Genomic DNA, 13,902 nt, shown 5'->3' with positions numbered 1-13,902 from the left:
CCACACCCTGGGCCACAGGAACACCAATTGTCACCTTCAGGAATCCCTGTGGCCGGAGGTTTTTCTTTAACTGGACCCCCAAGGGGTGGTCTTTAAGGAGGTCAGGTTGCCTCCCTGATGCCTGCCCAGGGGGCCCCCAACAGCCTCATTCCCCATCTAACTCATGAATGGAGCTGTCATCCATGGATTTATCTAAACCTTTTGTGAAGCTATTTATATTTCCAACCGGGACCACATCTTGGGGTAATGAGTTCCATCGGTGTCCTCCCCTGCTGGGTGAAGCATGCTGCCTTTGATTTGTCCTAAACTTACCTCACTTGCACTCCAAGGGGGCCCTGTAACTCCAGCATGCCAGGTTTTGGTGAACAAGCTGAGCTTCCCCCTTTCCATCCCCCTGAGAGCTGGAAAAATTCCATCCCATCTCCCTCCACCTCCAGCCCTGAAGACTGAAAAGACCTGGTCCCCCATGTGTGCACCGTGTCTGTGTGTCTGGAGACTGGCCACATCTTTATCTCATGGGAGCCTCCAGGAGATTTTGAGAACCATAAGCACTCTCATTCTCCATGCTCTGGAGGCTAAGGACCAGCGAAAGCCCAGAACTGAAGGACCACATGTGGTGGCTCAAAGCAGCAGCAGCCTGCTTTCTTTTCTTAGCTGCTCTCTGGGGCTGATTCTAACTTCTGTCCCGGACTGAGCCCGTAGACTCTCCAGCCTGTGGGCTCCATGCCTTTCTCTATACCGTTTCACTGGAGAGACTCTCCTCCAGGATCCCTGTGCTCCATCCTGATCTAAGCTGATGGTCTGCTCTGTTGCTCTCTCTGATGACAGTAAGGATGGACTACACAAATAGAATAGGTAGAATATCATCATTATTGCAATAGCAGATTGGAAGAGCTTTGCATAATGAACTAATATGTACAGTAGCTCCTTGAAGGAGAGACTCTGAGTAACTCCAGTCTATACACTGAAAATTCATGGGCTGGAGAGATGGCTCAGTGGTTAAGAGCACTGGCTGTTCTTCCAAAGGTCCTGAGTTCAATTCCCAGCAACCACATGGTGGCTCACAACCATCTATAATGTGATCTGATGCCCTCTTGTGGCAGACAGAGCAATGTATACATAATAAATAAATATATATTAAAAAAAAGAAAATTCAGACTTTAAGAACAAGGCTTGCAAAGGTTCTGAATCTTTACTCTTCACTTATTCAGCAGAGATGCATCAAACTAATGCTACGCGCCAAACATTGTTCTGATTGCTGGGACAAATGCCAAGAAACAAGAAAGCCTGGGCAGGGCTTGGCCATGGGGGCTGGCAGCCCCTGGTGTGCCCCACATGCATCATAAGCAGGCCAAGTGCTGTTCTCCCTTCCTGGTGCCCCAACAGCTCAGAGCTACCGTGCCTAGTCAGTTATCCCAGCAGGCACACAAATGCTATACCCTGTATGTACAGCCTAGTTCAAGACAAACCCAAGTGAACCCCAACTCCCCAGACTCCTCTGCCCTTCTGTTGTTTTTGAAAGATCTATGTGTTTATTATGCATACAGTGGTCTGCATGTACACCTGCAGGCCAGAAGAGGGCACCAGATCTCATTATACCTGGTTGTGAGCCACCATGTCGTTGCTGGGAATTGAACTCAGGACCTCTGGAAGAGCAGTCAGTGCTCTTAACCTCTGCGCCATCTCTCCAGCCCACCCTTCTGGTTTTTAATTACTCCAGTCTGACAAAACTCCCAAGAGTAACTGTACCTGTATTGTCTATAAGTAGTACTGCCTAAGACAGAGGAAGGGACAGAGCCCTTCCTGATAGGCCCAGTCTGACAGCATGTTCCCAGAGCCACAGTCCTGGCCTTCTCCAAGGTGCAGCTTCACGGTGACATTTCAGACCTTTGCTTTTTGTCAGCTGTCTCCAGTTAGTTTAAGTCTCTGTGTAACCCTCCCACCCCAGCCCCAGCACTTCAACTCTCCCTGGGACACCTCATGCCCTCAGGTCTTCAGGCACATGTCTAACCGGGGCATACTATTCTCCAGGAGGCTCTCCTCTCCCAGCATTCCTCTGTCCTCCTCCCTGTGGCACCTGTGGATACACTGAACCCTTGGATCGAGGAGCTTTAGCTTGTCTCCACCTCATACTTGGGAAGCTGCACCCAGTGTGCGTTGAAGTAGCGAACGGCTGGGCACCGAGTCCCAGTTTTGGGGTCCCCATGATTCAGCCCTAACCAGCAGAGCATGGTGGCACACACCTTTTATCCCAGCACTCGGGAGGCTGAGGCAGCTGGATCACTGCGAGTTAGAGGCCAGCCTGGTGTACAAAGTGAGTCCAGGACAGCCAAGGCTACACAGAGAAACCCTGTCTTGGGGGGGAAAAAAAGGCATTCGCTTTGTAGACCAGGCTGGCCTCAAACTCCCAATAATCCGCCTGCCTCTGCCTCCCGAGTGCTGGGATTAAAGGCGTGCGCCACCATGCTCAGATATTTTTAATATTCTTTAAGCACATAGGCATGAACTTGGTAATACATTATTTATTTATTACTTAGTTATTTATCTAGGGTTTTCGAGACAGGGTCTCTCTGTGTAGCCTTGGATGTTCTGGACTCATTTTGTAGACCAGGCTGGCCTCAAACTCACAGTGATCCACCTGCCTCTTCCTCCTGAGTGCTGGGATTAAAGGCGTGTGCCACCATGCCTGGCGGTGATAAATTTTATGTGATTGTCTGATTGTTAATTTAATTAAATAATTCAAAATTACTACTCAAATAATTTTTTTCATTTTTTTCTTTTTCTGAGGCAGGGCCTGACATTCTAGCTATAGCTGGCCTGGGCTAAACTCACTAAGTACATCAGGCTGGCTTTGAACTCACAGAGATTCACATGACTCTGCCTCCTGCACACCATACCCAGATTTACTCCTAATTTCTTTCTTTCTTTTTAAGATCTATTTATTATTTATACAGTACTCTGCTTGTGCAGGCCAGAAGAGGGTCCCAGATCTCATTATAGATGGTTGTGAGCTACCATGTGGTTGCTGGGAATTGAACTCAGGACCTTTGGAAGAGCAGCCAGTGTTCTTAACCTCTGAGCCATCTCTCTAGCACCCTACTCCTAATTTCTAAGGCACAAATTACCTTCCTGTCAAAGGCAACTAATACTATAACTTCTTATTTTATTTTATTTTTAAAATATACTTTATTAATTTATTCATGTTACATCTCAATTGTTATCCCATCCTTTGTATCCTACCATTCCTCCCTCCCTCCCGCTTTCCCCCTACTCCCCTCCCCTATGACTGTGACTGAGGGGGACTTCCTCCCCCAGTATATGCTCATAGGGTATCAAGTCTCTTCTTGGTAGGCTGCCATCCTTCCTCTGAGTGCCACCAGGCCTCCCCCTCCAGGGGGCGTGGTCAGATATGGGGCTAGGCACCCATTCCTTATTGCCATCCCCAGATACACTTGCATATACACAGAGGTACCTACTTGTAGGAAGTTGCCTCTAACATGGAGAGAAGTGAACATTTTAAGTTTGGCAGTTGAATCTTGAGAGATCATCTCACCCAACTGCATCTGACGGAAAAAGAGAGATGCAGAGAGGGTCTTTGACTTCCTCCAGACCATCTGTGAGTATAGCTGGAGCCACACTTTGCTCTGCTAACTTTCAGGATGGACCCAAGTCTCTGAGTGATCCATCTCCTACCCAACATAACAAGGTCCCCATGGGTCCCTACTCTCTCTCCCACTGTGCTCCTGGGGCAAATGTGCATGCCTGGATGTGCCAACTTCAAAACAGGTGGATTGGAAAGCTTCCTACTAGACTCAACTCAGGCATGGGATGGGGAAGCAGGCCCTAGAAGTAGTTTGTCTCCCACGATTATAGCACAGAGAAGCCCTTAAGGATCTAAGTGTCAGGTCGGAAGGGGTCTGGGTGAGCATCCTGTTCCCTGTCCTCCCTCAGCCCAGTGTACTTCAGAAGGTTTCTGGAATTGAGCAAGAGTGCAGGAGGGTGGCCACCCAAAGTAATTTCTTTCTCCTTTTCCTAGTATGTATGTCCTCAGGTGGATAGCATCTTAGACCCACTGCGGCAGGGGCAGAAACAGGTCACTCAGCAGCCATCTCCCTTGCTTCCAGGGAGCCTTGCTGGCTGTCTCCTGCTGAGTCAGGCTACTCAGGCAGTGGGCAGGGGAGGAAGTGGAGGAAGTGGAGGAAGTTTGAAAACCACACTTACCTACCCTGGGTAGGGTGGGAAGAAGAAAAAGGAAGTCAACAGCTCACTGTGTCATGTGTGGTACTGGGGATGGACCCAGAGCTTTTGTTCATTTGTTTTTGAAACAATGTTTCTCTCGTAGCCCTGGATGTCCTAGAACTCACTCTGTAGATCTGCCTGCCTTTCGTCCCTTGTACTGAAATTAAAGGTGTGGGCCACTCCCAGCTTAAACCCAGGCAAGTGCTCTACTGGGAGACACATTCCAGCTCTTTATTTATGTATTTTTCTTTCATCTGTTATTAGTGTGTTTGAGATTGCCAGCACTTAGCCTGGCAGTGGTGCTGAATACCTTTGATCCCAGCACTCAGGCGGCAGAGGCAGGCAGATCGCTGTGAGTTCAAGGCCGGCCTGGTCTACAAAGCAAATCTAGGACAGTCAAGGCTACACAGAGAAACCCTGTCTTAAAAAAACAAAAAACAAAAACAAACAGACCAAAAAACAAAACAAAAACAAAACAACAACAACAACAACAACAAAAAGAAAGGGGCTGGAGAGATGGTTCAGCAGTTAAGAGCACTGACCTTCCAGAGGTCCCTAGTTCATTTCCCAGCCATCTATAATGTGATCTGGTGCCCTCCTCTGGCCTACAGATGTACATGCAGGCAGAGCTCTGTATATGTAATAATAAATAAATAAATCTTAAAAAAAGAAAAAAACAGAGAGAGAGAGAGAGAGCGGGATTGCCATCACTTGCATCCCACAGAGGACAACTTTCAGGAATCAATCAGGCCTCTCCTTTCTTGCCTTCTGCTGGCTGAACTGTTGTCCAGCTTGCACAGCAAGCACAAATTGGTGGCCTATCAGCCCTTTTTCCTTAAAGTACCCGGGCTGGCCTTGAACTCTCTCTGTAATCCCAATAGGCCTTGAATTTGTGACCTTTCTGCCTCTGCCTCCTAAGAACCTGAGATTAGAAGCCTGTGCCACCATGCCTGGCAAGGGTCACTGTGGGCAGGGGAGGAAGCTCGATTTCTCCTTCTCAACACTGAGGAGCAACCTGGTGTAACTGTGCCACATATTTAGTTTTTTCGGTTTTTGTTTTTTGTGTGTGTGTGTGACAGGGTCTTGCTATATAGCCCAGGTTGGCCTAAGTTTTCTGTGCTGAGGGAACCTTTGCTGCTGAGTCCATAAAGAGACAGTAGCATGGGAGATGCAGGCCACAGCCTTGGTAGCAGCCTTAGTGGCAGTCAAGGGCCAGACAAGGTTTTGGAGATAGGTGATCAAGGTAGGAGACAGTGGAGACAGGGACCTGGATCTGAGAGTTCCAGATCAAGAGACTTTGGTCAGGAGAGTTCAACCAGTGGAGGCACATCATAGAGAATGTGTTTGGCTAGTGAAAGCAGGGCAGCAGCTGTTGGGGAAGTGATGCAGTCAGAATCTACTGAAGAAATGACCGAGTGGGGAGGGGCTATAAGAGCTAACTCCTGGCCTAAGGAGCTGGAGGTGGCTACGTGTGGAAAGAGAAAGCAGCCCCCTCTCCTCCAAGGAGGCTTTAAGAAAGGACAGGAGAGGCTGGAGAGATGGCTCAGTGGTTAAGAGCACTGACTGCTCTTCCAGAGGTCCTGAGTTCAATTGCCAACAACCACATGATGGCTCACAACCATCTGTAATGGGATCTGATACTCTCTTCTGGCATTCGAGCACACATGCTTTCATGTGCATACATAAATTTTTTTTTTCTTTCCTGAGACAGGGATTCTCTGTGTAGCCTTGGCTATCCTGGACTTGCTTTGTAGACCAGGCTGGCCTGGAACTCACAGTGATTCCCCTTGCCTCTGCCTCCCAGTGCTAGGACACCACCACTCTTGGCTATAAATAGATTTTTTAGTAGCACTCAGGAGGCAGAGGCAGGAGGATCTCTGTGAGTTCGAGGCCAACCTGGTCTACAAAATGAGTTCCAGAGCAGCCATGGCTACACAGAGAAACTCTTGTCTTGAAAAGCATTCCCCCCCCCCCCCAAACAACAAAGGACAAAAAGCTGTAAAGGGAGAAGAGTCTAGGAAAACAACGGGGGACTAGGTAACAAATACAGCCTACCCATTACCCACAGGATCACAGGGGTCACAGGGCCAATGAGCAAGCGTTGCTGCAGGCTGTTCTTTCCACACTTGAGGGAGCTAACACCCAGGGCAGAGTGACTGCATCCCAGCTGATAACCCTCCACGCTTTCATACTGTCTGGATAATTGGTAAAATGCACACAAATCATGTGTAGTGCTTAAAAGTGTCTCCAGGGTTCCAGCTCATCGCTTCAGCAGGGCGCCCCACCCACCCATTTGCCCCTACTCATAGAGTGCCTCATCCCAGTATGCCTCTGCTGCTGCTACTCCTTCTGACAGGCCTATCTTCCTACCCTTTCCTGTCCTAGACCTTCTGTTCTTTCCGTGTATTTATGGAAATCAGGGAGGAATCCTGCAACCAGAATGGACAGCCCCTTTCCTTTTCATGGCTCTTGAAGCAAGTTGCGCAAACTTTTCGGGGGAGTTGGTGGCTATTGCCACGACAGCCCAAATTGATCCGCGGGCTATCTTGCTTTGACCCTGTAACCTCATCAGTTAGAGACGCGGGAAGATCTACTCCTTCTCACAGATCCGGGTCCACAGCTCGATCCCTGGTGCAGGGACCTGATTCCTCGTAACTATGACCTTCCTCGCGTGAGCCAAGTGGAGCTGCAGAGCTTTGCAGGGTGTGGAAGGCTGGGGTTGGGCTGGAAGACCCAGACCTGAATGACGTAGGCGCTCGCACTCTCGAGTCACGTGCACAGACCACACCCCGGGAACTGACTAAATCACGTGACACCGGAGCTTAGGAACGTTTTTCTCACGTGACGGAGTTGCCCCTGGTGGACCAATAAGGATGCGGAGGCCGGGCTGGCGGGGAAAGGAACTTGAGGCTTCCGTAGTGGCTCCGGGGAGTCGGGTCCTGAGCGGCTCTGGTTGCTAGTTAGGTTCGAGTTCAATGCTGGTGCACCATGAAGTGCCTGATCACCGGCGGCAACGTGAAGGGTGAGTTTGGACCTGCCTGGCGGCGGGGAATGTGAGCAAGCCCGACGCGTCCCCCTAACCACTTTCTGCTCTCCTCCCCACAGTGCTGGGCAAGGCTGTCCATTCGCTATCCCGAATCGGGGATGAGCTCTATCTGGAACCTTTGAAGGACGGGGTAAGAGCCTTGGATACCGGGATGGGAGCGGATTCAATGGGGAGCCTAGACTTGCTCGGGCTTTCAAGATGATGGTGGACAGGTATTTCGGCGCAGTTTATTTCCCTTGAGTTGTTGGGGTTGCATGTGTGTACAGAGGGCACTTGCTTTCCCTAGAGCGCCTAGTGGCAGGCAATGTGGGGCTAACGTACTTAGAGAAAAAGCAATCATGGCAGATCCTGGGCCGCGGAAAATTGGGAGGGCTATAAGCAGAAAGTCTTGCTACACGGAATGGGAAGGGAGTTTCAGTAATCGACGGAAGAGGATGGAAAAGCAGGCCACTGGAGTGGGTCTGCCGTTGCCCCTGACTATGTCTTTCTTGCTTTTTGTGTCTCAGCTCTCCCTACGGACTGTGAACTCTTCCCGTTCTGCCTATGCCTGTTTCCTCTTTGCCCCACTCTTCTTCCAGCAGTACCAGGCGTCTTCCCCTGGTCAGGACCTGCTGCGCTGTAAGATCCTGATGAAGGTACGGAGCATCTCCACAGCTGTGCCCCTGAGCCAGGGTACTCAGTAAATGCCTGGAGAATTAGCCTCATAGGGGAACGACTCCATGAAAATGCAGTGAGGTGAAGATGTTTAGATTCTAGAGGATTTATATGAGCTGCGGGGAGGGGGTGGGGCAGCCGCTGGAGAGATGGCTCAGTGGTTAAGAGCACTGACTGCTCTTCCAGAGGTCCTGAATTCAATTCCCAGCAACCACATGGTGGCTCACAGCCATCTATAATGTGATCTGGTGTCCTCTTCTGGTCTGTAGGTGTACATAATAAATACATCTTAGGAAAAAAAAAAACAACCGTGGGTTAGGTTGGTAACATTGAAGTTGGTCAAGAAAAGGTTAGCAGCCAGCCCTTCCCAGCAATGGGAACACCATGGACAAGGCCTGGAGTGTGTAGACATCTGGCATGTAGTGGGAACCCCTTTCGCAGCTTTGCTGGGCAAGTGATGGACCAGGCCCTACATGGGATGTAGAGCTGGTCCATGGAGGCATGGTGCCAGGCTTATGTCCTACCCTGCCCAGTCCTTCCTGTCCGTCTTCCGCTCTCTGGCTATGGTGGAGAAGACTGTGGAAAAGTGCTGCATCTTCCTCAGTGGCAGTAACAGCCACCTGGTAATCCAGCTCCACTGCAAGTATGGTGAGCAAGCAGCCGGTCAGCCAAGAGCTTCCTCTATGGGAGTGGGGGTTAGGGAAGGGAAGACTGTCAAGTCCACTGAGACTTGTTTCCTCTTATCCAGGGGTCAAGAAGACACACAACCTCTCCTTCCAGGATTGTGAATCTCTGCAGGCTGTCTTCAATCCAGCCTTGTGCCCCCACTTGCTCCGTACCCCATCACGGTAAGAACACCTGTTTCAAACTTAGTCAGAGTCTCTGTCTTCCATCTTTGGAGCTTTTTAATTTTTTTAGTTTTTTATTTTTTTGGTTTTTTGAGACAGGGTTTCTCTGTGTGTAGCCTTGGCTATCCTGGACTCACTTTGTAGACCAGGCTGGCCTCGAACTCACAATGATCCGTATGCCTATGTCTCCCAAGGGCTGGGATTGAAGGCGTGTGCCACCACGCCTGGCCTTTGGAGCTTTAAGTGTTGGTCTAGGAATGTACTATTTTCAACAGTCTATGCTTGTCATCCCAGCCATTCTTAGGTGCAGGTGTGAGTTTCTAGACTGTCTCAAAAAGGGTGTGTGCCGGGGATATAGTTCAGTAACATGTTTGATGTGCAAGCGTGAAGGCCTGGTTTTGGGTCCCAGAACTCATATAAAAATGTGTGGTCGGCTGGTCTATGGTGGCGCACGACTGCAATCCAAGCACTTGGGAGGCAGAGGCAGGTAGATCACTGTGAGTTCGGGGCCAGCCTGCTCTACAAAATGAGTCCAGGACAGCCAAAGCTACACAGAGAAACCCTGTCTTGAAAAAACAAAACAAAACAAAAATAAAAAGAAAGAAAGAACAAACAAACAAAAACCAAAAGTGTGGTGTCCAGTTGTAGTTCTAGTCTTTGGGAAATACAAACAGGATTCCTAGGGCTCACAAGCCCAGGCCAGAGATCCTGTATCAAAAACAAAAACACAGCCTCCTCCTCAAAACAAGGTTGACAGCACCTGAGAAGAACCACCACCTGAGAAAGTCTTCTGGCTTCCGCTCGTGTACTTCACACATAACATACATAAAAGCACCTTTCTCTGTATGCAGGGGTTTCCGTGTGAAGATCAGGCAGCCCAGGGCACATCTAGGCCCGTAGCTGGCTCTTGAAAAGCAGAGGCTGCTGCCCCTCCCCATTTGCACTGACTGGGGTCCTGCCTGCTATATCCGAGGCCTGGTTTGGCTTTCTGCCACTCAGGCATGCTCTGATTGCTTTTGTAGAGATCACCTGTGACCTGTCTGCAGCTCTCTTGAATGACCTAACTAACCTTAAAGGCCTGTCCTTGACCCTGTGTTAGAATTCCAAAGCCCTCGAACCTGTTCGTTCTTCTGGTAGTGTCCCTCTTACAGTGGCTCCTTCCTACTGCCAGGGCTCCTGGGCTCTGGGCCAAAGGAAGAAGCTGGGCAAGGGAGATGAGTCTAGGAGGGCTGCACAGCCACCAGTCACCATAGGAGGACGTGGGCTCTGTCAGAGGCTAAGGTCCCAGTGTGCGGTGGACTGCCCCCAGCCCGTACTGGACACTGCTTTCACGCAAGTAGTCCGGGATCCCATTCATTCCTCAGGGACTGAACATCCCTTCAGGTCCCAATGTCACTTCCCAAAGGTCTGTAATAGTGATGAGAGGGAAAGGCACTAGGTGCTGTTTGTTTTTGGTTTTTTGCTTTGTTTTGTTTTTTCCTTTTCTCTAAACACTGGTAATAGAACCAAGGACCTCGTGCTCGCTAGGTCGTCTCCACCACTGAGCTAAATTCCCAGTGCCAGCTGCTTTTCTCCTCACATACTTTGAAATACAGAAGTCACTAGGTGGCTCAGCAGGTAAGGCTCCTGCTTTAAGCCTGACAGCCTGAATTGTCAGGTTTTAAATCCCCAGAACCTACATGGTGGAGGGAGAACGCCGACTTCTGTAGGTTGTTCTCTGATCTCCACGTGTGCACCAGGGTATCTGAGCTGCTCCTCCCTCCACAGAACACCCACACAAAATAATTTTTAAAATTTCAAATATAGATGCCAGGCACTTACCACCACCACCCCAGTTCTAGGGATGGAACCCAAAGACTGCATTCTGTTGAACTATACTCCCAGCTCTCAAAGTTGTCTTGAGGCAAATCTAGGTGTTACCCTTTTGTAAACATTCAGCAATATGTATCCTTAGAAGATGGGAGCCGTGCCAAGCCAGGGGATGGTGGCGCACGCCTTTAGGGAGGCAAAGGCAGGTGGATCCCTGTGAGTTTGAGGCCAGCCTGGTCTACAATGAGGAGTTCAGGACAGCTAGGGCTACACTGAGAAACCCTGTCTTAAAAAAAAAAAAAAAAGATGGGAGCCAAGGCCTGGCAGAAGCAAATGGATCTCTGTGAGTTCAAGGGCAACCCAAGCTATATAGTGAGACTCTGTCTCAACATCCCCCCTCCACCCTCACCATTAGGATCTACTCCCACTTCCATTTTTGTGTGTGGGTACATAATGTTGCTATTCTACACAAGTTACTGAGCTCCCTGGGCTCAGCAGCCAGGCTGGATATGATAGTGTGCACATTTGTGACCCCAGCTCTTTAAGAGGGCAGGATTGCTCTGAGTTTGAGGTTACCCAGGGCTACATGTAGAGAACCTAGTTTTTTTTTTTTTTTTTTTTTTTTTTTTGTTTTGGATACAAGATTTCTTTGTATAGCCTTGGCTGTCCTGGACTCACTCTGTAGACCAGGCTGGCCTCAAACTCACAGAGATCCACCTGCCCCTGCCTCCCAAGTGCTGGGATTAAAGGTGTGCGCCCCCTTGTCTGGCTTGGAGAATCTGTTTTTAAACAACCCCTACCCCATCCCCAAAAAAGCAGCTGGGACTAATAGTAATGTGCTCCTACCCAGCTTTCCTTTTTGTCCCCTTCTGCATTAGAATGAAGCAGGCCTTTTGCCCTGATAGTCAGGGGTTCCTGCATCCCATAGCAAATAGCCCTTTGTTCCTTCCAGTGTCGCCTGCCCATCCTCCTGCAGTGTCTGGGCAGGCAGGTGACATATCCTGCTTATACATCGTCTGTCCTCAAGAGTGGGCAAAGCACTTTATGCACATCTGTTGTTTGCCTGTCACAGGGTTCTGGCAGAGGCCGTTTTGTCCTTTCCCCCTGCGTTGACTGAGGTGACACTGGGCATTGGCCGTGGCCGACGGGTCATCCTGCGCAGCTATCAGGAGGAGGAGGCAGGTGAAGGAATTAGATTTGCCTCAGGAGGAACAGCTGGGGTAAAGCTAGGACTCACAGACTTTTAACTCATCTTGTACCTGCCCCATAGATAGCACTAGCAAAGCCATGGTGACTGAGACTAGCATTGGAGAGGAGGACTTCCAGCAGCTGAACGCCTCTGAGGGGACAGCTGTCACCTTCTGCCTTAAGGAATTTCGGGTGAGTTCACTGCTGCTGTCACATGGACTCGTCCCGACACAGGCCAGCTCTCATGCCTGCTTCTTCCATCTCAGGGGCTCCTGAGCTTTGCAGAGTCAGCGAATTTGCCTCTTACCGTCCACTTTGATGTTCCAGGCAGGTAATTCCAGGGTTTTAGACTGGGGAGGAGATAGGGCTCTGGGGTGCCTAGAGCAGAGCAGGGTAACCTAGCTCACTCCATCCTGTCACCCAGGCCAGTCATCTTTACCATTGAGGATTCTCTGCTGGATGCCCACTTTGTCTTGGCCACACTCTTAGAGCAAGACCCATGTTCCCAGGACCTGTGCTCCCCAAAGCCCCACCAGCCTGTGCCTCAGAAGCAGGTTCGCAGGTAAAAGCATCCAGGACCCAGTCCCCTCCCCCTCCATTTCTGCACACCTCAGGCTGAGCCTGCTACTTCCAGCTTCTGCACCTCCCCCATCCATACACTTCCTGTCAGGCCTGCCTCTACAGGGCTTCCAGCTTCCATGGTCAGCTGTACTTCAACCCCTCCCATCCAGAGAGGCGTCCCCAAGGTCCTGCTGGCTTCCTTCTCTGGCTGAGGCCTCCCCTCTGAGCCTCCTCCCAGGCTAGGAGGGAAAGGGCTACTGGGAGGCAGGGAGCTGCCTGGTGTAGGGGAAACAGGTGGCTGGAAGGGCAGGTGGGTTGGGAGGATGGGCTCAGTGTAGTGGGAGCGGAGGAAGTTTGGTCTGGCTCTGAGCCCAGCCTATCCCTGGGTTATGGTGCTCTCCAGCTCCTATCCCTTGGGAAGGTGAGGGATTGGGCCCCATGTGGCCCTGATCACAGGACTTGTTGCTTCCCTCCCCCAGCTGAGCTAAATTGGCCCCCAGGATGCCTCCCTTGGGCCCCTACCTGAACTCTGATCAAAGGGGTTCCAGTTCCACCCCCACCAGGAAGCTCCCACTTCACCCCTGCATCCTTTCCTCCCAGCCCAATCAGGAAGTAATAAAACCAAGAGCTCACCAGCAGTCTTGAGGCCTCAAGCCCTCCAAAGTGGGGCTTCCTCTGTATCCCTCTTCCCTGTTCCTCCCTGATATTGTCTCTGCCTACAGCATACCCCACTTAGATGACTTTACCAATGATGACATCGACTGCTACATGATTGCCATGGAAACCACCGTGGGCAGTGAGGGTTCCCGGGCACAGCCTTCCACTTCCCTCCCACCTATCCCCCAGCCCTCCCATGACCTTTGCTCCCCCTCCGGGGAGGAAGCTGAGCCCAGTACAGTGCCTGGGACTCCCCCGCCCAAGAAGGTAGGAGCTGGAGGTTGGGATAGGGACCTTGGGGTGAGGAAGGATTCTGCTTTCAGAGCTCACTGGGCTTTCTGTTTTCTTTCCAGTTTCGCTCACTTTTCTTTGGCTCCATCCTGGCTCCTGCACACTCCCCTCAGGGTACCAGCCCTGTGCTGGCTGAAGACAGTGATGGTGAAGGCTGAACTTGAGAAACTGAAGTCTGTGTCCAAAAGATCATGGGCAGAAGCAGGCACCGCCACTGGCGGAGCTGCGCATGGGACACAGGCTATGCCTGCGGTAGGCCCTACCTGTCTGGCTGCTGCAGAGCTTCTTAGGCAGCTATGTCTGGTCTATGTTCTATGTTACTCATGATTCAACCTGTATCAGACCTCTTTCTGGTGCCCAGCTGCCACCTGACAGGTTCTTTACCTCTTACTTGCACAGAGCCAGGCTCCCAGCATCTAGCCAAAGCTAAAAACCTACCTTTCTCAAGCTCACCCACTTCTTAAAAAGGAAAAGTCAGTGTTGATTACCCTCTGCCAATCATGAACTCCCTATCAAACCTCTGGGACCTTCTGTGGTTAGTAGGAACTATTTCCCTTGCTTTCCCCATTCTTGGGCCTTGGCTTGGAATCCTAACAGCCTCTGGACCTG

At 50.5% G+C, this 13,902-nt stretch overlaps 1 protein-coding gene across 1 annotated transcript; it reads left to right on the top strand.

Annotated features, from left to right (window-relative positions):
- The first annotated feature begins 6,851 nt into the window (after positions 1 to 6,851).
- On the top strand, positions 6,852 to 13,580 carry Rad9a (RAD9 checkpoint clamp component A). Its single transcript, XM_051145811.1, has 11 exons — positions 6,852 to 7,261; positions 7,345 to 7,415; positions 7,792 to 7,920; positions 8,473 to 8,587; positions 8,688 to 8,787; positions 11,669 to 11,778; positions 11,867 to 11,976; positions 12,051 to 12,115; positions 12,209 to 12,346; positions 13,068 to 13,269; positions 13,356 to 13,580. Exons 1-11 carry the CDS (start codon positions 7,228 to 7,230, stop codon positions 13,449 to 13,451), a joined length of 1,170 nt encoding a protein of 389 aa, XP_051001768.1. The 5' UTR covers positions 6,852 to 7,227; the 3' UTR covers positions 13,452 to 13,580.
- The last annotated feature ends 322 nt before the right edge of the window (positions 13,581 to 13,902 follow it).

This window comes from Acomys russatus, chromosome 5 (assembly GCF_903995435.1).
Source record: "Acomys russatus chromosome 5, mAcoRus1.1, whole genome shotgun sequence".
Lineage (NCBI taxonomy): Eukaryota > Metazoa > Chordata > Mammalia > Rodentia > Muridae > Acomys > Acomys russatus.
The sequence above is the reverse complement of the archived record's forward strand: the minus strand, read 5'-3'. Positions and strand labels throughout refer to the sequence as shown.

Bases quoted from the DNA above. Each gene is read 5' to 3' on its own strand.
- Rad9a (XM_051145811.1), top strand. From the start codon at position 7,228: ATGAAGTGCCTGATCACCGGCGGCAACGTGAAGG. The intron at 7,262-7,344 runs GTGAGTTTGGAC...TCCTCCCCACAG, and splicing joins CACCGGCGGCAACGTGAAGG to TGCTGGGCAAGGCTGTCCAT. The intron at 11,977-12,050 runs GTGAGTTCACTG...CTTCCATCTCAG, and splicing joins TCTGCCTTAAGGAATTTCGG to GGGCTCCTGAGCTTTGCAGA.